The sequence below is a fragment of the Manis javanica genome, chromosome 6, assembly GCF_040802235.1.
Source record: "Manis javanica isolate MJ-LG chromosome 6, MJ_LKY, whole genome shotgun sequence".
NCBI classification, from domain to species: domain Eukaryota; kingdom Metazoa; phylum Chordata; class Mammalia; order Pholidota; family Manidae; genus Manis; species Manis javanica.
In genome coordinates this window covers 143,141,072-143,163,266 of record NC_133161.1, presented here as the reverse complement: position 1 = coordinate 143,163,266, position 22,195 = coordinate 143,141,072, and the positions used below count along the sequence as shown (strand labels likewise).

Below are 22,195 nucleotides of genomic sequence, written 5' to 3'. Positions count from 1 at the left end.
GAATGAAGGTTTCCAGGAATGCTCAGTACAGTCTTATTCTGTGTGGCATTTTCTCATTCCAACTGTAGCCTCCCAAAGCTTTCCAGAGTTAAGTAACACAAATACAGAGTTAAATAGATGACCACAAAGAATGTGAGGCACTATGGAGCTCCAGTAGCAGGTGAAACAAGGTATCTGCAGATCTGACTTGCAAAGGAGCAGCAAGCTGCTGGCTTGGAGGAGCAGCTGGCCTCCCGAGGAGGCAGGAAGCTGGGAGCTTGGGGGACCAGGGGGGCCGTGTAGAAAAGCCAAAGAAAGATCTGGAAGCTGAGCAGAGATAGCATGGTGGATCTGAGAATTCAGAGGAAACCAGGGAGGTCATTTAGGTCATTTAATCTGCTGTGCCCGGAGGAGAATCCCGCAACAAGGAGGAGGCTGTGCAGAATGCCTGGGTTTAATTTCCAAGCCGAGTGGCAGTTTTTTCCTTGAATTTTCCAAGTGATGGGACAGTATGAGACCTAACTGGGTCCCTATGTGATGCTTCAGAGACAGGCAGTCACACCAGAGAAGTGCATCTTATTAGTAGAGCTGTGTGCGTGTCCCCGGTCACCTGGGGGCCAGTAGGGGCCAGTTGTGCAGGGGCCTCTGGCCCACATGGAGGTAGAACAGGCCTGGCTGCCCCTGGACATTCCTAGAGCTCCTCATGCCAAGATGTGTGTCCAGAGGCCTTTGCCAAGGTTATCAACATCGGGAAGTTCATCCTCACCATCAGCACTGTCACCATCCTAACAGCAAACATTTATTGGGTGCTTCTTGTGAACGAGGCCCCCTGCTCTGCATCTACAAACATAGACTCATTCCCTTTCTCAGCAATTCTAGGAGGGAGGTATTTTTACTATCCCCACTTTATGCATGAACCAACTGAGGCTTAGAGATGTTAAATGACTTGCCCAAGGTCATGCAGCATATAGTAACAGAAGCCAGACAGGCCTGTCCTCACTGAAGGCTAAGTGTCCGCCACCCAGTCTACTGCCTTAACAGTCCCTTTGAGGTGTGGCAGAACTCGGCAGTGCTTACAGGGTCTAGGGCTCATCCGCATCCATATCTCTCCTGACTCTCATGTAATATTGATAGGCAGGCATTGTCCCATTTTCCAGCCCAGTAGAATGAGTCCCAGAGAGGGTAAGGGGGTTGCTGTGGACATACGGTCTTCTGACCCATCCCCTCCTCTCATTAGCTTGGCCCTGGGCAGAGGGAGGCAGGGCCTAGGCAGCTGGAGGAGGCCCAGTGGTGCAGGGATGGAAGGTTGCCCAAAAGGGGGCAGCAGCTCTCTAAAAGAGAAGGACGCAGAGGCACACTGTGTTCGCTGCAGATTGTCCAGGGTCTGGTGCTGCCATCAGACCCCTTCCTGGTGGCATTCTCCGGGGAGCACCGGGTGGGAGCAGCAGGCTCAGGCCATGTGGACAGGAGCCCTGCTGTGAATTCAGTGCCTGCATCCCAGCCAGGCCCCGCTTCCCGGAAGTAGAGCAGCCATGCTGAGCCTTCAGGCAGTGATAGCAATGATGGCAGTTACGTGACCCCTATTAAACTCCATGAGGCCAAGGACAGTCTGTTTTGGAAGTCACCTCCAGGCTGGCTCCAGCCCACCCTCCCTTGTAAATTCCGCAAACATTCAGGAGATGAAAGAGGGCCTCTCAGAGGCAGAACACGAAGCTCTTCAAAGAGCACTTTCAGTCAGAAATGGGGAGAGGAGAAAGGTCTTTCTCTCCGAGGGAATGTATTTCTATACCCCTGTGCATGTACACACACACACACACATGACCGGGGATGTGGTGATGCACGTAGAACTCTCTGCCAGTTAGTTCCCTTTTGCCAGTCCTCCTTCCCTGGCTCTGAGGACCCTGACCTTTCCTGGTTTCCTAGCCCCCGGGGGTTACAGTTCTACACCTGCTTTCTCCAGATGGTGTGGCACGTCCCTGACCTTTCTGGATTTTCTTCCCTAAGATGAAATGTCCCTGCCTTGGGTCCCTGTCAGCTGCAGCTCTTTGCTGACTACTCTGATAAACAGTTTCCTAACTCAGAGCTCATTTTCCTCGATCGTTCTGTGGCGTTCCATTCCACTGACTGCCATCATCTTCTTGAGCAAAATAGGGGCCATTTAAACAAGCTTTACCTCCTCTGGACAGGCAAAGTGAAAGCATGGGGTTTTAGGGCTGGAAAAGAGCTTAGAAGGCATCTGGTTGAACCCTTTCCTTTTACGGAGGAGAAAACGAAGGCCGAGATTGTGGAACAATTTGCCCACGGTCACAGTGAGTTGGTGGCCCAGCTGCGAGGAGAGCCGGGTCTTCTGATGTCCACTGGGGAGCACAGGCCTCCCCCAGCAGTGGCTGGAGATGCAGCAGGACAGATGAGCTGTCCCCGTGTCCACGCTCCCCTCGGCCTCCCACGCTGGCAACAATGAGCATTTTCCGGCTCCCGGCCCCCTCAGATTGTTAGTTTGGTCTCTTGGCATATTATCTCCTCATCTAAGACTGCTTTATAGCATAATGTCTTTTTAACTAGGGTAAAATAAGATGAATGCCGGCTTTTGGAATAACCTGATCCCACAAGGTTGTTATATGTACCCCAGGGTGCATTGAAGCCAAGGTAGATAATTACTGTTCTATATTGATGATTAAACATAAACAACCGCCAGGAAGCCCCCTGGTTTCTTTCAGCTTGTCCCTGCCCTTTTCCATGTCACTCCTTTCTCCTTGTCTCCCTGCCCCCAGCTTATTCTAGACCGAGGACGAAGAACAGCAACAGGCAGGTGGCAGTGAGCCAGCAGCGCCCGCATGAGGCAGTCCTCCTGGGTGCAGTTGGGGCAAGTGTCTATTTGTGAACAGACAGAAATGTCTGTGCTGGGGACAGTCATCCCCCCTGCGTGCTGCTGACATTCTGCACATACCCATGAAAGGGCCCTCTGGGGTGCTGTCCATTTGCAACCTTCTCTCCACAGGGAACTGTCTTACCATAATGTCATTGTTGACCAACTTTTTATAAACTTGTGAAATGAGTTCCAAATTCCAAAGTTTGTCCTTTTTGGAGGAAAGCTACACGTGAGGAAAAGAAACTTGGGGGTAGAGTTGTTGACCTTGGTTAATTGGTTTGGGGACATGTTTCTTAAATCATCAGAAGCAGCAGGATGCTGTGTATCTTTCCCATTTTTTCAGCTGTAGTTTTCCTCATCTTTTTTTCAGTTTCGTCATTTCAATCCACTTGACTCTTGACCCCTCCTTCCACCGTTCGTGCAGGGCTTGCCTGCCGTTTTGCTGTCAGGCTCACACATGGGCCTGGCGTGGCACCCGTGGAGCCTTTGTGGTGGATTTCTGTTGCTTTACTCCCGTGCTCGTGAGCTGAACTCAAATCACTGCGAGGCTGAGGTTCCGCACGGCCCAGACAACCCTCCAAAGCGTCCCCAAATGAAGGCCCGAACAGTCTTCTAATCAGACTTCCCTCTCCCACTCAAGGATTGATGACTTGATAGCAGTGATCAACACGGTCTTGGAGAAGTACAGAATGAGCACGATGACTCATTCACATTTTTCATTTTTTATTAAAAAATCTCTTACAGCTGCCCTCTAGTTTCTTTTCACCCCAGCTTCTCTTTATAAGCCCTGAGTTTATTAACCTATACTGGATCCGGGGGCTGCTTTACCAGCTGGAACATGAGTCAGGAGCAGAGGCGTGGGGTTGAGATGCAGAAGCAGCTGACCTTTGCAATGGACTTGTCCTTCCTGTACACAAATCATGAATTCCCTTGTGTGTAAAATGAGGGCCAAGTATCTGTCTCCCTACTTTCTTTGCAGTAATTTAGGGAGAATGCATTAGGCAATCATTCCCAACGGACCAGCCTGTTGGTAGATTGTTGGACCCTCACACTCCCTCATTTCTTCATCTCCATCTTCTAATCTATCAGCATTAAAAGGAGTTAAAGAAGCTGTAATATAAACCACTGGAGGCCAGTTTGAGATACGTGTCTTGGTTATAACACATGGTTTTCTTAAATATTAGTATAAGCAGAGTCACCCGGAAAACTTATTACAAATACAGATTCCTGGACCCTATCAGTCTGCTCCAGGGATTCTGGGATGGGACTCGAGAGTTCACATTTTAATAGGCTCTGCAGGCGATTCTGACGCAGGTGCTCATGGACGACATTCTGAGAATCAGACAGTTTCTGGAGAGTCTCCTAGCGCCCTCTTAAGGCCACATCCTTGGTTTACAGATGAGATTAAGGAAGCCTAGAGAAGTGAAGCAACTAGCCTAAGTTAGTTAGTTAGTTAGTTAGTTAGTTAGTTAGTTAGTTAGTTAGTTAGTTAGTTTTAGAGCAAGCAGAACATGGACCAAAACTGAATGCCAGCTCAGGGCTTTCCCATTGCTCCCTGTGCAGGGGAGCAGACCGATAGGAAGTGAGTTCACTTTGCAACAGGATGGGTTTAAATAGATACAGGGAAGAACTTGCTGGCAGGAGTTTTGAGGAAGCCTATAGTGTCTACTGTCTCAGAGGGCCTTAATTCAGGTCAGACTCACCAGATGTGGACACTTGAGATGCAGTGTGGATGCAAACAGAAAGGAAGGAAATGTCTTTAGAACAAATCCTGGTGGTTTTGCATGGAAAGGACCAGAGACCTTCTTTCAGTTCTGCTGTGGCAACTGAATTTTAACCTCGACAGTAGCATAAGTGGCCAGTGGTCCAGGAGGACTGAGTTCCAGTCTTAGCCCTGAGAAGGACAAGCTTTGTGACGCCAGGCCACTTAGTCAGTCTCTTGGTCTCCATTTGCTCACCATGAAATGCACAGGGTTGCACTGGACTCTTCCTAATGTCTGTGCTTCCATCGATTTTACCTTGTAGAGTAACTCCCCCCACCAAAGTATCTTACACAACATAGGGGACTCGGTGAAGTTTCATTGGCTGAACAAATAAACAAGACAAATTAAAAAGTCAACATTGAGAATCCAAGAATCCAATCTGCCAGTTTTCCCTCCCCTGGGGCATTTTGAGTCTATCTCTGAATGGCCTGTAGTGATCCCTCCTGCATTTTATAACTTTTTATTTACTGAGAGGGGTCTAACCTCAAATGAACATGAGTTGTCATTTCTCAATATCCATGTCCTTTCGTGAATGATCATTCAGTCCCAGGACATGGTGTGGCTACATTGGGTCACTCCCTGAGCAGAGGAGCCAGACCGGCATCACATCTCGCCCTAGTGACGGACTCTGGGTGCAAGTCTCTGTGCCCACATCTCACGTGGCCCCTCCACTGACGGGCTCTCTCTTCCTTTCAGAAGGCAGATCTGGCAGTGGCAGGCCTCACCATCACTGCCGAACGCGAGAAGGTGATTGATTTCTCCAAGCCATTCATGACTCTGGGAATTAGCATTCTTTATCGAGTTCATATGGTAAGAGACTTATTTTATAAGCATTTATGTCATTAAAGTTATTTGCATGCAAACACTTGAGTTACATGGTAATAATGAATGACTCATGGAAATATTTAGATTTCCAAACTTAAATGCAAATGAGCTGGGCTATTTTTTCCCCCATCAACTGCACAGACTTGCAAACATGAAGAATGGGAAAGTCACCATTGTGGGCTTTCCACTAAAAATTGCTTCTGCCCCACTGACTGAGGGTAGGCAAGAATGATCGTCCAACTCTTGGCACATAGTATGTCAGCAAGTGACCCTGTTGCTCACTCTGCTTCCTCCTCGAGGCCAGGGCGCCCAGCCGAGATAGGCCACCCCAACATTCTCAAAGACTCCACTGACCCCCAGATCCACCCATGTTCACTCTGAGCATCGCAGCTGGTGAGGGAATGTAACTCCCTCTCTTGGTTGTCTGTGCTGGTGAATAAAGAGCTGGTAATTAATGCCAGTTGCACCCAGTCTGTTCCCTCTCCTGCGTCCTTTACAAAGAAGACTTCTCTGGTTAGGTTGGCCCAAGTGAGTAGAGTGAGTGTCCAAGTGAGTTTGTGAGAGCACCCCAATGGGCAGCAGAAGATGGGCATGACATGGAAGTATGCTGGCTGGTACGGGAGCATGGGCACAGGAGCCCTGGCTGGGCTTTTTCCACAAAGTGGATAATCATTACGTGCCTGGTCTACCTTACTGGACCAGAAGAGCCTTCCTCTCACCCTTTCATCTAAACTGGCTGTCAGTGTACAGCTACTGTAGGATGGCCCCAGCACTCCAGTCACTTCGGGTGTCCAAGGTCACAGTGACATGGTGCAACCCCATGCATCACCTGGTATCACAAGGCTGCTCAGCAGGGAAGGAACCAAGAGCTTTCCCCACATGCCTGCTGACAAACTGACCCCTTTCTCGGTGCCCCATCCCAGCCTTAGGGAGAGGGGGTTGTGTGTAGCAGTCATAACCCCATCCTGGCAACTGCCAGTGCATCGGGAACTGCAGCCCATACCTCTCGGGGGAAAGTCCCCCAGTTACAGAGCCCCTCAAGGTGCTCAGGAGAGTACTTGTCCTGTTCTGGGCCTCAGGGTTCCTCATGATGGCTGCCCAGCTTGGGAAAGGGGGCCAGACATCTGGAAGAAGAGGCCGCACCCAAATCCCAAGCTCCCCAGCTACCACAGAAGGAAATGTGAAGATTGGTCAGTCGATGCTGTTATTGATGTATCTGTCTGGTGGATTGGCCCCTCCTCCCCTTTTCTGTGATGATGAGGGGTCCTGGTCATTGAGCAACTCCCAGGTGGCACACCCTCTTTCAGACACCTGCTCTGCGGGCTGTTGGTATGAGTTGAATTGTTTCCCCTCAAAATGTATGTGGAAGTCCTAACTCTCAGGACCTGTGAACACGGCCTTATTTGGAAATGGGTCTTTGAAGATGTAATGAAATTCGGATGAGGTCATACTGGGTTGGAGTAGGCTCTGATCCAATGACCGGTGCCGTTTATAAGAGGAGAGGACCCTGTGCATTTGGAGACAGGCAGGAATGGTGCGGCCACCAGAAGCTGGAGGAGATGGGGGGAGACCCTCCCCTAATGCTTCCAGGCAGAGCGTGGTCCTGCAGACACTGGGATTTTGAACCTCTAGCCTCCAAAACTCTGAGACAATACATTTCTGTTTCAGCCACCCTGTTTGTGATACTCTGTTACAGAAGCCCAAGGATACAAACGTGGTTGTGTTGCATTCTTAGTGTAGAAAAGCAGAAACAGGTGCAGTTCATTTTGAAAATGTGGACAAGGTCACACACCAGTAGGAGAAGGAGCCGAGTTCGAAGCCTGGAAGGTGCAGTTTGAGCCCGTGTGCACTGACACCGGGCTGCCCACCTCATCTCTGTGACCTCTGAAGAGCTCGGCCTGGAAGGCAGTCCTGTGTGCCTTTTCTCAGTTGGTCCTGAGAACTGTTCTTTGAAGAAAGAAGGAAGGTGTTATAATTCCATCTTACAGATAAGGAAACCAGAGTCACACTTGGAACAAATAACGGCTGGGCCTGGAATCCAGGAATCCTAACTCTTGGGACGGTGCTCTTATCATCATTACATCTGTCAGGACTCCCTGGGCAGTTTTCCAGCCAACACCGTTCCGTGAGTCCACCCTACCCCCTCTCTCAACCGAGCCCTGAGGGAGCATCTAAAGAAATGAGACACACAGCCGTTCTCCAAACTGCTGCTGTGACCAGGCCATGCAATAGGGCCTTGATTTCTTGATTAACATCGAGGGAGGTAGAGCCCTGCGCACGACTTCATGGACCAGGGGGAACCATGTGGGTGAAAGCATCTGATTCCAAGTGTTTCCACCATCCGGGAACATCTCCTGCTAAGCCACCCTCACCACCAGGGACATCCTGTTCTGAATATCAACTCTGCCCAGAATCAAACTCCAATTCACCAATCCTCTGGACATCCTTAACTGGATTGTCGGAAAAATGTTTCCTACCACCCACAGCCTATGAGCGTATTAGTTCTCCTGCATCAGTTCCTGAGATGGGAAGTTTCATGTGTCAGCTTGGCTAGGTGGTGGTACCCAGATGTTTGGTTAACCACAAACCTAGATGTTGCTGTGAAGGTGTTTTGTAGATGTGATTAACATCTACAGTCAGTTAACTTTAAGTAAAGGAGATCACCCTTGCTAATGTGGGTAGGCCTCTTCCAACCAGTTGAAGGCCTTAAAGGCAAAAACAGGTTGCTCCAAGCAGAAGGAATTCTGCCTCAAGCCTATCACACAGAAATCCTGCTCGAGTTTGCAGCCTTGCCTGCAGATTTTAGACTTACCAGCTCCCACAGTCACATTAGCCAATTCCTTAAAATAAATCTCTCTACAAACACGCAGACGCACTCATATGTATCCACTTGGTTCTGTCTGTTTCTCTGAAAAAACCCTAACTGATACAGTTCCCCTGTCTGTCCAGGATTCCTCCCCTCTTCTGGCCTCCACACTAAAACACTAGGGTGCCACATGGCTGCTCGGATCCGATTTATGACAGGGGGCTGAGCTGAGTGAAAGTTGAGTGCTGGCATAAACAGCCGACACTAAACAGAACTGACAGTTTATGCATTTATTCAACAAATATTTATTGAGTGTGTTCCGTGTATGAGGCGGTCTACTCGGAGGGTACCGAAAAGTCAGCTGGGAAGAGAACAATCCTGAATCAACTACACCAGGGAGACCTGGTGGGAAAAAATCTGAATGAACTTTGCTGTCTCTAAGACAAAGGAGGCATTAGCAGGAACAGCTAGTACCAAAGGATAGCCTGGCAGAGTTTACCCCAAAAGCCTACATCTAAAGATACATAGAGAAGCTATGTCTAATATAGTGGTGTTAATGAAATTGAAGTTGTATACAGGAAGTTTATTATTGTGTGAAATTCCTCAAATTGATAGTTATCTGTGAGGAAAAATATGGTTCATTAAACTTCATGTGTAATCTATAGTGACCTAGAATCTCTGTCTTAGGTTCTGTGTCTGAGGTCACCTGAGTCACGAGTGATCGTTAGCAAAAAGTGAGCATCTGGTGATAATCAAACATGTGTGTGAAAGTAAAAATAATTAACCCAAAGCATACCTAGTTAGAAATTACTGCAGAAGCCTTCCAAATAATAAGTGGTGGCAGGATGTCTCGGCATCTACATGTCTCTGAAGTCTAAAGATGTCCAGAAATAAGTTGTGAATTTCCAGCATTCTGAAATCATCTAGGCTTTTTCATGAATGTGGACCGTCTAGAGTTGATTAATGGATATTTTCCTTCTTCCCAAACTTGGAGCACAGTATCTATTTCTACTCAAGCATCCCTAGGACCAAATTCAGAAAAACTGTTTTTCTCTTTTGAGTGGGACCCTTGGCTAAGGATTCTGGCGTTGGCATTTGTTATGTTACATGTTACAGTTGATCCCTCCTGATTTTTAGAACACTCTCCATTCCTAGCATCCCAATCACCATTTTCTCCTGCTTTTCCTCCCACTGCTCTGATGATTGCCTTCTCTGTCGTTTCTGATGAGTCCTCTCTCTTCGTCTACCCCTAAACGTCCATGGCCCTTTTCTATTCTCACGCTGTCCACTCGCCGACTGGGTAGTCTCCCCTGCCCCCAAATCTGGAAATCTATCCCTGGCTGCAACACTGAATTCCAGAAGCATATACCTAACATATTCTTAGACATCTCCACCTGGACATGTCACAGGCATCACAAAAACAGTGTCACAAACTGCACTCAGTATGTTTCCCCATCCTCTCCTCTGCCCCATCTTACATAAGGGCATCTACACCCAGCTAACCAAGCTGCCCTTCTCATCTCTTACCCCACGCGTTCAGTTGGTCAGTTCACCTCCTAAATAGTTCTTGAAAGCACTGTCTACCCCAACTTAATCCGCCTAGTTTAGGCTCTGCTTATCTCTAGCCTGAACTACTGCTCTTCAGTGGCCTGTGTCCCCTTGAGGGCAGCAGGGTGCTTCTCGTCCGTCACCGTATCCCCATCAAAGGGCCACAGTCACTAAGCATTAAGCATTCACTAAGAAGCAGTAAGGTGAAAAGTCACAGACTCAGGAGCTAGGCTGCCTGGCTTTATTTTCGGATTTGACACTCACTAGCTACATGTCACGTGTGTCTCAGTTTCTTCATCTGTAAAAATGGCTTGTCATGCAAATTTAATAAAGATACATATGTAATGTACTTGCACCCATGCCTGAAACATGAGCAATAAAGTGTTAGCTATTATATTTAATAAATGTATGCGAATTGCTTCCCACTGCAGTCCATTCTCAATCCGTACTGCAGCTTGAGAGTTATTTATTTTACAAGTGTAATCATATCAGCTTCCTACTTAAAGGCCTTCACTGGTTGCCCATCACTCACAAGAAAAAGTCCAGTCTTCTTAGCGTGGATAATAAAGCCCATCTTTCCTGTTCCACTTGCACCTCTTTGCTGCAGGCACCTTCCCCCCAGTGTGCTTACTGCTTTCCAGCATGTCAGCCTCTTCCTGTCTCCTTACCGAGATTCATGCTCCTCTTCTCGCCTCTCAGCCATCTCACAAACTCTTCCTTAACCTTCCATACCCAGCTCAAATGGCACTTGCTCTTCAATGGGACTCGCCTTGATGGAGCTGATGGCTTCTTCCTCTGAGCTGCTGCTCTCTGTCTAGACCTCTCCTGCAGCATTTACATGCTGCAGTATGTTCTTCTCTCTCTCCCTAAGTAGATCCCAGTGGGAGATACATCGAGGAGAAGTTACCCTCTTGCCAGACCATAATAAATATTTATGATATAGTTTTTGGTATGGAAAATGTGACCATCTTAAACTTGCAATATTTAGTTGGTAAGTATGGAAGGCAGAAAGGAAGAGAGAGAGGGAGGGAGGTACCCCGTGATCCTGTGGGTGGCAAGAGCCACTTTCCTTGTGGCTCATGGCAGAACGGCACGGAGCCCCAGGAGCCTGGCTTCCGGCAGGAGGCCCTGTATCCCTGTCGGCAGGATACGTGGCCTAAATAGATTTATTTTTCTCTTTTTGGCCTTTACCCTATTGGTCTTAAGAACAACACTAGATGGAAGCAGATGTTTGGGGCAGTCCAGACACATCTGCTCAGGGCTCGCCCTGGCTGCTGTCTGAATTTACTGCTCCCCCTGCTAATGCCTGCATATCCCACATATAACAGAGCAGCCACCCAAGAAGGCATGAGGATCTGGGGGCCAGATGAGCTTCTAGGCCATACATAGAAGGTCCAGCCTTTAGAATAAGGGGTGTCCTCTGATATTCCAAGGATGGGGGTCAAATGAAAGTGCATCTGAAGTTCAAGACTCTCTTGATTTCCTTGGCCTAGTAGCTCATTTCTTCTTATTGAGAAGTTCAGTATTTAGTACAATAGTATAACCCCAAAGGCATTTTGCAGTCCGTGATGTTACGATATTGATGCACACTGTGAGCTCGCAAAGATCTGTGTGAATGGAGGGGAGAATAGAAAAGCAAAAACATTCATGTTTGACATTAGAGTATATAATGTAGTTCCTCTTTTTTTCTGCAGCAGTCATTTGCCTAATGGTGTTTTGCTCAGATTAATATTAAAGTACGTTTGTATTCCTCAAGCATGCACTGAGTGTCATACCAAGGGGTCATCACAGTATGCCAGAAGCCAACCTGAGATTCAACATTTGGCACATATAGCCCCCAAACGGATAATCACATTTAAAACTTCAGTGTTGACATATTTAAAGAGATACGGGTGTATGTCCAGGTTGTTTGCATGTTGACTAACATTTGTCTGGCATCTCTTTCTTTATGAAGCACTTTTACATGCAGTTTCTGGCTTCGTCCAGCAATCCCCTGAGGCAGGTAGTTTGATTCCCATTTTACTTGGAAAGATTCTGAGGGTGGTGGTGGCTAGCAGGGCAGTGGGAAGGGTAAAGATAGCACAGTGGTGGACGTGGCATTGAACCCAGGTTTTCAGTCTCCAAATCCATACATTTCCAGCCACCTATCTCTATGATTCAGTAAGTGTCTTTCTCTGTGTCAAAGCCATGTGATCTCTCAAGATCTTTTATAATCATATAGTTTCTTACTGTATCTAATTGTATCATAGAGGGTAATATCTATGACCCATGTGGCATCCCCAGCCAGCCAAAGCAGCTAAGGCTCCCTCGAAAATGTGGGTTTACTGTTTTTCCCCTAAAATGTCCTGTCTCCCTTTGATTAACAAATGGAAAAGTTTTGTATTCTGTTCTTTTTCTCTGCTAAACTCTTGGCTTAACTCTTCTGTCTTGAGAAGGTAAAAAAAAAATTTTTTAAGGCAGACAGTGATTAAAAAGTGAGAGAGAAAGAAATGCCAACATTAAATTAATGCCCACCATTTTTGTATTACCCATTTTTCAGGAAAGTCTGTTTCATTTCAGAAAGACTGTCTAGGAAAATGGAGAACCATGCTAAGTAAGCCAGTGAATCATTTCTAACACTGCTTAATACTCTAAGAAAACAGAAAATGAATAGGGTTCTATTCCTTAACGCTAAGTAGCATGATAGCCCATATAATGAAAATATGGTTCCCTGAATGTATAATCATTTTAATATTGGTAAATTATTGAGTGTTCCTCTCTCAAAGGCTCCAGGTGTTTTATCGACATCACTGTAGTAATTCTCACACTCCCCCTTCATGTTGACTGCAGTGCGCCATTTTCTGAAAGAAGAAATGGCACCCAGAGAAGTTGAGTGGTTTGCCTGAGATCACTCGGTGAGTCAAGGTCAGCACCAGGATTAGAACTTAGGTCTCCTCAAAGCAGACTTCCAACCAGCAAAGTGAAAATAAATATGCCAGTAGTGCACAAACCCATCTGGGTGCTTTATGTGAAGAGCAGTTCATTGCTTGCTTCCTTCATTTTTCCTCTTGGAGTCAGAGGTGGGAATTGGATGCTAACCAAATATCACCAAGACAATCCATGGATTCCTGGAGAGGGACAAGAGAAAATCACCTCCTTCTGCCCCTTCCGGGAGTCATGGAGGCTGTGTTCTCTTATCTCTCAGTCAGTGTTTTTCTGACTGTTGACTACTGCTGGGAGTTGAAAGAAAGCTTTCTATAAACTGCCATTTAGTTCTGAAGACTGGCAACACCACGTGGAGGGCATGACGAGCCCGTGTGGTCGGCTCTGCCGGGGTGGGGTGGGGCAGGGGTGGAAGAGAGCTGACATCGCTGGGTTGTGTGTAGGGAGATGGTGACCGGGGTACACAGCCCTTACCCAGGAGGGTCCACCACACATCTGACTCACTGTCTGTGACTTCTTTGGCAAGGCTGAGTTGGAACTGAATTCCAAAGGCTGGAATCACTGGCTTCTAACATCTGTCTGGCATCTTTCTTTATGAAGCCCTTTTGCAAGGGCCATCCTTCCAGAAGAGAACCTGGCATGGCCTTCTTGGCTTCCCCGGGGGAACCCTCCTGATTCATATATTACGACCTGTAGAAACTCTACGAGTTATGGAAAGTGACTGTAGTCAGGTGGCATTCTACCCACAACCATCTTTAGCATGTGTCACTGTAGGACAGAAAATAGTATTTCTTGTCCACTGAGGGAGAATCCGAATAAAAGGAAGTTCCATCCTTGTCTCATACCACCTTTGACTCACAGCTACCATTAAACAGACGGAGCAGACACATCTCTAGCCCTTGCTGTGTGTTAACTTATTTAGTTCTGAAAACAGCCCCATGAAGTAGGTTTGATTATCACTCCCATGTTACAGAAGAGGAACTAGAGGCCCAGAGAGGTTAAGTAACTTGCCTGAGGTCACACAATTGTAAGTCCTAAAGCCAGGATTCAGTCCCGGACAGACTGGCCCCAGGGTCTGTATTTTAATTCACTACCTGCCCAGCATTACCTGGCTCCAGTATCCTTACGCATTTGGCTCCAGACGCCGGGAAAGCAATTGCACTTACTGTAATGTTATTTCTTCCAGTACACACAGAATGAAGTATCAGTGAGTTAACAGGATCTTATTTTTTTTTAAGGATAAGAGGAATTTTTCAGCATGCAAGGGGAATTTAGTGCCACTTCATAAGATCTCCTCGGTCAGCTCCACTGCTGACATTTGAGGGGCTTCACCGAGCTGGGATTGTGGTGAGCTGGTGACCAGCCCTTTGGGTCTCTGCCACCATCAGACAGCATCAAGGATGCTGGCTCCTGTGTGGTCAGTTTGAAGCACAGGATGAAAGTCACGAACCAGTTCTAATTTTGGTGCCATCTAATTTTCAATTCCATCTGCAGGGCTTGGCCTGTCCTGGACATTGGGGGCATAGACTATATATATAACTAATTGTCTACCTTCAAAGTGGTTGTATTGATCAGAAGGAACTGGTCCAAAATGCAGTCAACAGAGATGTGTCCACATCATTACAAATACTATAAATACTGCAGAGTCACAATAAATGGTGGTATAAATAAATCATGTTTAAGAGTACTTGAAAGGGGTGAGATAGAATAGGTTGGGATTCTGCTGGCATTGGGGAGAAAGTGTGGGATTAATTAGGGAGTTTATTGGAGCAAATTGCAAAGATAAAAAGGAGAGGAAGATGAGGTACAGCTGCCATTTGAATGAGGGAGAGACCATGGCATCCCTATGGCACAGCTTGGCAAATGAGCACCATGAAATTGAAGCCATCGCCAATGATTTGAGGAAGACACTTAACCTCCCTGGGTCTCAGTTCTTCCGTCTGTCAATATGGAGAACTGGGCATTGAAATCAAGAGAATACAGCGAAGCATTTTGAGTTCAAAAGAAAAGCATCACCATCATATATCCTTTGCGTTAAGAAAATCTATTACCTGGAAGAAATGCCTGTGGCACGTGACACTTGATTTGCCCCAAGCACTAGTAACTGAGATGTCTCTTGGGAAGGAAGCAATCTATGGCATCTGCACAGGAAGAAATGGTAGGCGCTCAGAGCCTTGTAAGTAACATGCTTCTCTTTGGCATCATAGAAATGGCTCCCGTGCAGCCGAAGCCAAGGCTGAATAAGCCCAGACCCAAAACTCCAGGGACTGCCCATCCCTTGCTATTCTGGCTGGCGTCAGTCAATCACAAGTGGAATCACATGTTGCCTTGCCAACGTGAATGATACGCTTCCAGCAGAGCTGTGTTTATGTCTTGATCCTTGTTTGTGTGATGTTCTGTGTTTTATAACTTGAGTCGCCAGAAATTTTTCCCATGGCTGTGCATCATTCCTTATCACCCATAACCAAATATGGCAACTTGAAATAGTGCTGTCATTTTCCTCAATTTCACTCATTGTGATACAATCAGGTATAGATTTCTGACATTGAGCATCTAATGAGGTTTCAGATTCAGAAAGCAAGCAACAATAAAAGATTTTTTTTTTCCCTCCTGGATATCTCTCAACTGAGAGACACAGTGAAATAGTCGGGATGCACAGGGACGCAGAATTCACGTACATTTGCCCAGAGAAACTCAGGGGTTTAGAGACAGAGCGGGTCCTACCGAGTGGGAAGCCACCATTCAGCCGCAGCTAGTTGGGAATTTGGACCCAGTGTTGCCAGATCACCCCAGTGTTTTTAAAAAGCCAGAAATTGGCTTTTTGTGCATGAAATCTCCCCATCATTTAATGTTAGCAACCGATTCAAACCAGGCAGACACAGCAAGGTTAGTTAACAAACAGGTTGTCCCAGGGCTCTATGTGGTCTGTACACCACGGGTGTCTCACCTTTGATCTTGTCTGGCTCCAGTTGAGGCCAGAGAGGAGTATATACTTGCCCAAAAATGGCACAGCTAAAGACTGGGAGCAGATTAGTCAAATCCGTCGTTCTTACTCCATTTTGCTTTCCTGAAGAAAACTACTGGGAACTTGGTGCCCAGATTTCTGTTCCTCACCCTGTCCCTCAGCTCCTAGGGCCGTGGGCAGCCATCCTGGGCTGGGGCAAACCATGTTTCCCACAGCATCATGGTATGAGCCCTGGGATTTGCGTCAGAAAATGTGTGTTTGAGTCCCAGCTCTTCCACTTACTAGCTGTGCAACCTTGGACACATCTCTTGACTTCCCTGAGCTTTGGTTTTTTTCACTGGCAAAGTGAAAATAATAATCTGTACCTTGCACCCACCGTTTTGAGGTTTATGAGAAGGTCCACTGTGAGACATCACCCAGTGCAGGCAAAACCAAATGCTTGTCGTATTAGCATCCTCATGAGAAAGGTGTGAGTGGCACGAGGGGTGCTCCGGTCCTGTTCCAGCCCCGCAGACATCAGCAGCTCTCAGGCACTCTGACTCCCAGCATGCAGCCTGGGAGGACACAGGGCAGGACCTGAGGATAAGGGGGCGCAGAGGGCCGTTCGCTCGCCCAGCACAAAGCCTCACTCAACCCAGGAGGGACACGGCCCATCCTGTTCTGCTGTTTCATCTGCTGAGAACAGGGCTGGGTAGGTGTCTCGAAGCAGCCCCCTCTGCACCTTCAGCCCCAGAGTCATTTAAACCAATCCCCCAGCATCCAAAGCAATGCAAATCTGGGGCCAGACCCACACATCCTGTACCTTCTGCCCTGCCAAGGGCCACAGTGACTGAATATACGGTGAATCTTGTTTTTATCTCCCTTTCCAGGGACGCAAACCTGGCTACTTCTCCTTCCTGGACCCATTTTCTCCCGGCGTCTGGCTCTTCATGCTTCTCGCCTATCTGGCTGTCAGCTGCATCCTCTTCCTTGTGGCTCGGTACGCACCTCGCCCCTTCCGTGTCCTCACACCGCCACCTCGTGTCCGCCTCCGGGAACTGCACGGGAGGGGGTGGGGAGCGGGAGAGGGGCGGGCTGAGACGTTGGTGCCGAACCAGAGGGATGGGAGAGGGAATCAGGACCCGAACTGCTCTCTGCCGAGGTGTCAGCCTGTCACCACCCATCCACCCATCCACGCGCACGCCCCCAACGTGCACAGTGCAGACAGCGTAGCTTGTCCCGATTTGCTTCTGTGCCCCATCTCTCCCCCCTCCCACTCCCCCGATTCCGGACCCCTGTTGGCGTGGGTGCCTAGGGAGAGAGAAGAGGGGAGAAGTGTGGCAGGAAGAGCACCCGGATTAAGCACTATCGTTTGGCTTCCCTGGCATCAGTCCTTGCCAGGACCTGCCACAAAGTGCAGAATGACAAGAAGCAGCCGTGAATCCAGAGTAGGGGGGACCGGAGGCCTGGATGGTGTTGGCGAGGGAGAAGCCTCCTCTGCAGAGGGCCTGGCCCTTCCCCAGCCTGGATCTGCCTGTGAAAATGCAGCTGCCTCGTGGAATGGGAGCTGTGGAGGGTGGCAGACAGCAGAAGGGCGGGATGGTGGGGCTCATGCAGGTGGTGTTGCGTTGAGACAAATGTCAGATCCCCGAAACCAGAGCGTGTCCCTGGGCCTCCCGAACAACCTGAGGAGCATCCTGTTTTGCTGAGGCCTCCCCACAAACATGCACAGGGAGGCTGTTTCTCTGAGGCTCAGACCCCTCCGGCAGCCTGGGCTTCGGGGCAGCCAACCGACTATGCAGAGGCAGAACAAGTCGTTGCGGCCCGTGGGTTGCTCCCTCAGAATCCCTGCCCCCTGCTCAGGCTGAACTAGAATGCTGACAGTGGCCCTGCGCAGCTGACACTCAGTGATCTCCTTTGCCTCCAGCCACGGGGGCAGGGCCGGATGATTCAGCGGTACCTGTCCCACCTCTGCAGGCTGGGGTATTCCCCAGGAGCATGTCTATTCAGAGCCCCAAGGAACTGCAGGGCGCCTATCCCCCAAGGGCAGATCCCAGCCTGCCCCGGAGGCACTGTATCACCCAGTCCGCCCCTGTCCTAGTGGAGATCAAAGCCAAGTTCAGGCAAGTCCTGGGCCCACAAGATCCAGCCAAACAAACGCCTTGTTTCCAACCTGGTCACCTTCAAAGGCTGCTGTGTGCTCCACTTGGGTGCCACCTACCCATTTTGGGCCCTTAGGCTTTGCCACTGTCAAGTGTCTGTTGTCAGTGACATGCAGGAGCTGGCACGCTGTATGACACACCCCCTCTCCACCTCACCACACTGTCTGCTGCTGCTTTTAGGAAGTTCTGCACACACACACACACACACGCATGCACAAACACACACACACACACACACACACACACACACACGCATGCACAAACACACACACACACACACACACACACACACACACACACACACACACACACACACACACACACACACACACACACACACCCTGCCCCCAGGATCCAGCTTTAACAAAAACAGGGACCAAACAATGTACTAAAGGTCTGACCATACAGCCTATACGTGTGTATATAGGGAGAGACATACATAATATCTGAGCCTACGATAATCTGACCTAAGATAGTGGTTTTCAGACAGGGTTCCGTGGAGGGTGACGGCTCCTGGAAGGGCCTGGGAGTTTGGAGGGGCGGTGAGAAGAGGCTGGGTAGCCAGAGCTCTGGGGCCTTAGCCCCTCTACATCCAGACCAGCTCTGTGTCATGGATGAAGGCTCCACCTTCATCTCTTTCGTATATTGGACTTCCATATCAAAACTGACTTTAAAGAAATACAAATGCTTCTTTGATTAAAGAAAAATAGTTCAAAAATCACCAGTGTAGTCCGACCTCCTCATTTTCCGGTTAGGAAAATCCAAGTCTAGCAAAGGGAAGCCACTCACCCAAGGCCACAGGCCAGTTGCTGCGGTGCCGAGGTGAGGCGGAAAGGGGAGCCCCCCACTCTCCCCAGTGCCCTTTCCTTCGTGGCCACCCGCCACGGCACCGGTGTATGTCCCTTTTCTCCGCAGGTTGACCCCCTACGAGTGGTACAGCCCCCACCCTTGCGCCCAGGGCCGGTGCCGCCTCCTGGTGAACCAGTACTCCCTTGGCAACAGCCTCTGGTTTCCAGTCGGGGGCTTCATGCAGCAGGGCTCCACCATCGCCCCTCGAGCCTTGTCCACCCGCTGTGTCAGTGGCGTCTGGTGAGCTCCGGGGCGCAGATGGGGCTGGGCAGAGTGGGGCGGGGACGCGGGGTGGGGGGTTCCTCGTGTGAGCCCCGCTCAGGTAGACAGGGGCCTTGGCACTGCTGTAGGAGAGCCCGTCACTTCTGCCTTCCAGAACAGACTACGGGGAGCTGGGCTGCACTCTGCCAGCTCAGAAGGTTTGGGGGCCGTGGGTGGGCATGCTTTGTGCCAGCTTATCCCTTTCCCCTTTCTGCTCCGCCTCCAACGTAGGGAGATGAGATGAGAAGAGAGCCGTGCAGGCCCACAGGGAAGCAGTTAGAACATCTTGACCTGAAAATGACCTGGGGTTGAGTGGCAGGGTCCGCTGAGCCACATGCAGATTTATGCAACTATATGCGCCCCGCGGGAAGTCCTCACAGGAGGGATTCAGGCCGCTTTGTGTGCCCTCTACCAGCTCTAGAGCTTCATCCCTGTGCATCTGGCTTCGGGGCTTGCTGGACCTGTCTCCCTCAGCAAGTGTGGGGAAACTCAGGCTCTTAGTCATTCAGAGTTGGACAGGACCTCGGCGAGCGAGTGGACACAAGTAGCCCAGCCTCTGGTGCACAGGGGCGGCCCACCAGCCTCTGCCTGAGACTCCCTTCTCTCAGCTCATTCAGGGCAAAAAGAACATGGTTGAATGATTTGATACGAGGGGTGGGGCAGCGCCATGACAACTTGAAAGTGCTGTGTAAGTTCAGGGACTAGTAATCGCTATTAGACCACCGTAGGGGAGGTGACATACATCTACGGCCGAGGGAGGTGGGTTTGCCGAGTACTTGTTCCCTGTCCTCACTTGAAAACCCAGTTAGGTTTGGCTGTCACAGCTCGTGGAACTGACCACCTTGGTTCTCTCCCTCCTCCTCAGCCTCTGTGGGTCCTCCACCCTGGGGCCCTGGGGCCGGGGGCAGAGGGAGGTCGGGACAGTTACCCAAGGAACCACTAGCCACAGGCTGGTGGCAGGGTGGACAGAGCTGGGACCGAGACCCTGTCCCAGCAGGGTTTCTCATCTCCCCTGATACATGATGTGGGCAGTAGGATTTTAAGCACTGGGCAGGGTGCTCCCGCATCACCAGAGAGGGCCCAGAATCCACGGAGCCGTCAGCATGCAGAACTGGGTCTCAGGTTCCCCAGAAGGGATTCTCTTAGTGGTGGCAGAGCTGCCTCAAAACCCAGCCAGTCTGGGCAGAAGACCTGGGGGTGAAAAGAAGTCAGCAGCAGGTTGTGATTTTTTTCCTCCCTGGGGCTTTTCTTTCCAAAGGGTGCTTGTTCCCACATGCCGAGAGTCGGTTCCCATTGCCTGTCGCCCACCCGTCAGCTCCCCGCCCCCGCAGGAATCCCCTCCTCCGGCAGCGGCCGCCTGAGCGTGGCAGGGGCCCACCTGTGCCGCAGGCTGCTCTGCCCCGGCCCACCAGCTCAGCGGTGCTCCTGTAGGTGGGCCCAGGTGTCCCGGTCACTCTACCCAGAGCGTGGTGCATGGGAGGGGGCACCCCAGCCCTGACCCTGAGCTGTCAGGGCGCCTCTCTGCCTCCCAGAGTTCTTAGTTGCCAAAGCAGGGCCTCAGTTTGGCCAGTTCCCTGGGGGAATGGAGAGTCAGCAGACGGGCCCGTCACAGCCTGCCTTGGTTCCTCAGCCAGAGCAGGTGGCGGGACACACCCTGTCACTAACAAGAAGGCTGGCTTTATAGTATGCCGGCTGGCAGTGTCCCTCGCACACCCGGGCAAGGCTCCACTGACCCGAGGGAGTGTGGCGTGATTCGCTTTCTCAGCAGAGGCAGTGGGCTTGCACTGATCTACTTACGCTCTCTGGCCCATTCCCAAACAGCCACGTGGCCACCCAGGGTGGAACAGGTGCCAGAGTGTAGCCATGGGGCTGAGGGAACCTCGCCAGCCAAGTCTGAGGTCAGGTCCTCACCTTGGACCCACTGACCCATGGCACGAGCCCGTGGAGCGAAGCAGCGTCGGAATGCTGGCCTCCACCCACGGGCCTCTCACGCCGGCCGCCTCTGGCGGATGGTCATGAGGATCAGCTTCCAACAGCGTATGTGGTGAGGCAGGACCGGGAAAGCAGGTCTCAGGATGGAAGGACACCTGGCAATTAGAGTCACAAATGGGGAAGGTGCCGAATGATTTCCATCCCACATTCAGTGCGACGGTCTAGCTCTACGTATCTGTGCATCTCACATCTAATCCTTTACGGAGTGTTAGTCATTGATGACATGTTATCTCGTTTGATCTCACAACCCTTGGAAGATAAGCAGACAGGCAGTATTATCCCTGTTTATTAGACAAGCAGACGAGCTCAGAAGAGGGATGTGGCTTTTCCCCAGGGTCTCACAGGTAGAGGGGGACAAAGCCAGAACTAAAACCAGATCCTTCCCAGTGACCTGGCACGCCGATCCAGGGGTCTGGCACAGGCATGCACCTAGCAGGTCGGTGGGTATGGCCCAGTCACCTCGCTCCTCGGGGGCAGCCCTCAGGAGTCCTCGGGCACAGTGGCAGAGGGGGCAGTGGGATTCCCCGCTCTTGAACGGCCACCTCTGAATCCTGTGGTGAACACTAGGCCTTAGTTGGCAATGTCTCTGCGAGGAGTAAAGCCTCATTAATTCAGACCCCACTGATTCGGAGTTTGTGATTATCCAGCCTCCATTGTGCTTAGACATGTCTTTGAACCTTGTAAACAAATGGATTGGGATGCAGACCCACACTGCTGACAGATGGTAGAAGGCTGGTTTAACCTACTTAAGTGCACAAACTGGTTTTAATGGCATTAGCATGGATGCTGCCTGAATTACAGAAGTATTCTAATTTTAAACGAGTTCGATCTATCCAATAAAGCAGCCTTCTATTTTGAAGCAGCAGGACCGTTCTACAAGTGTTTTCTAATTTTACCCTCTCAGCAGTTCAAAGGTGCTCGACATCAGTTAGTCTTAAAGAGTTTCTGCTGTTAAGATTTGTAGAACTGATTTTCAAATAAGGATTCATTCATGAGTTACTTGGCACAATGTGTTGCTGTGCTTCCCTGGGCCTCAGTTTCCCCATGTGTAAAATGGGGATAATAATTCTACTTCCCTTGGTTGCAGGGAGGACATGAGATTGTGCATGTGGCTCATGGCAGGCCGTCAGTACATGTCAGTGTTCATCGGAAGGTTGTTTGCATTGCCAGGAGACGGGGAGCCATCCCAGCTCTAGCTGTATACCCAGGGCCCCCAGAGCTGGCACCCTTGCTCATTTACTAGCTCATTTCTCCCACTCCCCCCAACTGTCTCAT

The 22,195-nt window shown here is 49.8% G+C and overlaps 1 protein-coding gene across 5 annotated transcripts in view; it reads left to right on the top strand.

Moving 5' to 3' along the window:
• GRIK4 (glutamate ionotropic receptor kainate type subunit 4) overlaps positions 1-22,195 on the top strand; it is a 409,820-nt gene that overhangs the window by 366,989 nt on the left and 20,636 nt on the right. For all 5 annotated transcript variants that reach the window (XM_073239594.1, XM_073239593.1, XM_036992846.2 and 2 more), the window contains 3 exons: positions 5,308-5,421; positions 16,547-16,656; positions 18,734-18,907. In XM_073239594.1, the coding sequence (XP_073095695.1) occupies positions 5,308-5,421; positions 16,547-16,656; positions 18,734-18,907 (398 nt within the window). The remainder of the gene's footprint in view (positions 1-5,307; positions 5,422-16,546; positions 16,657-18,733; positions 18,908-22,195) is intronic.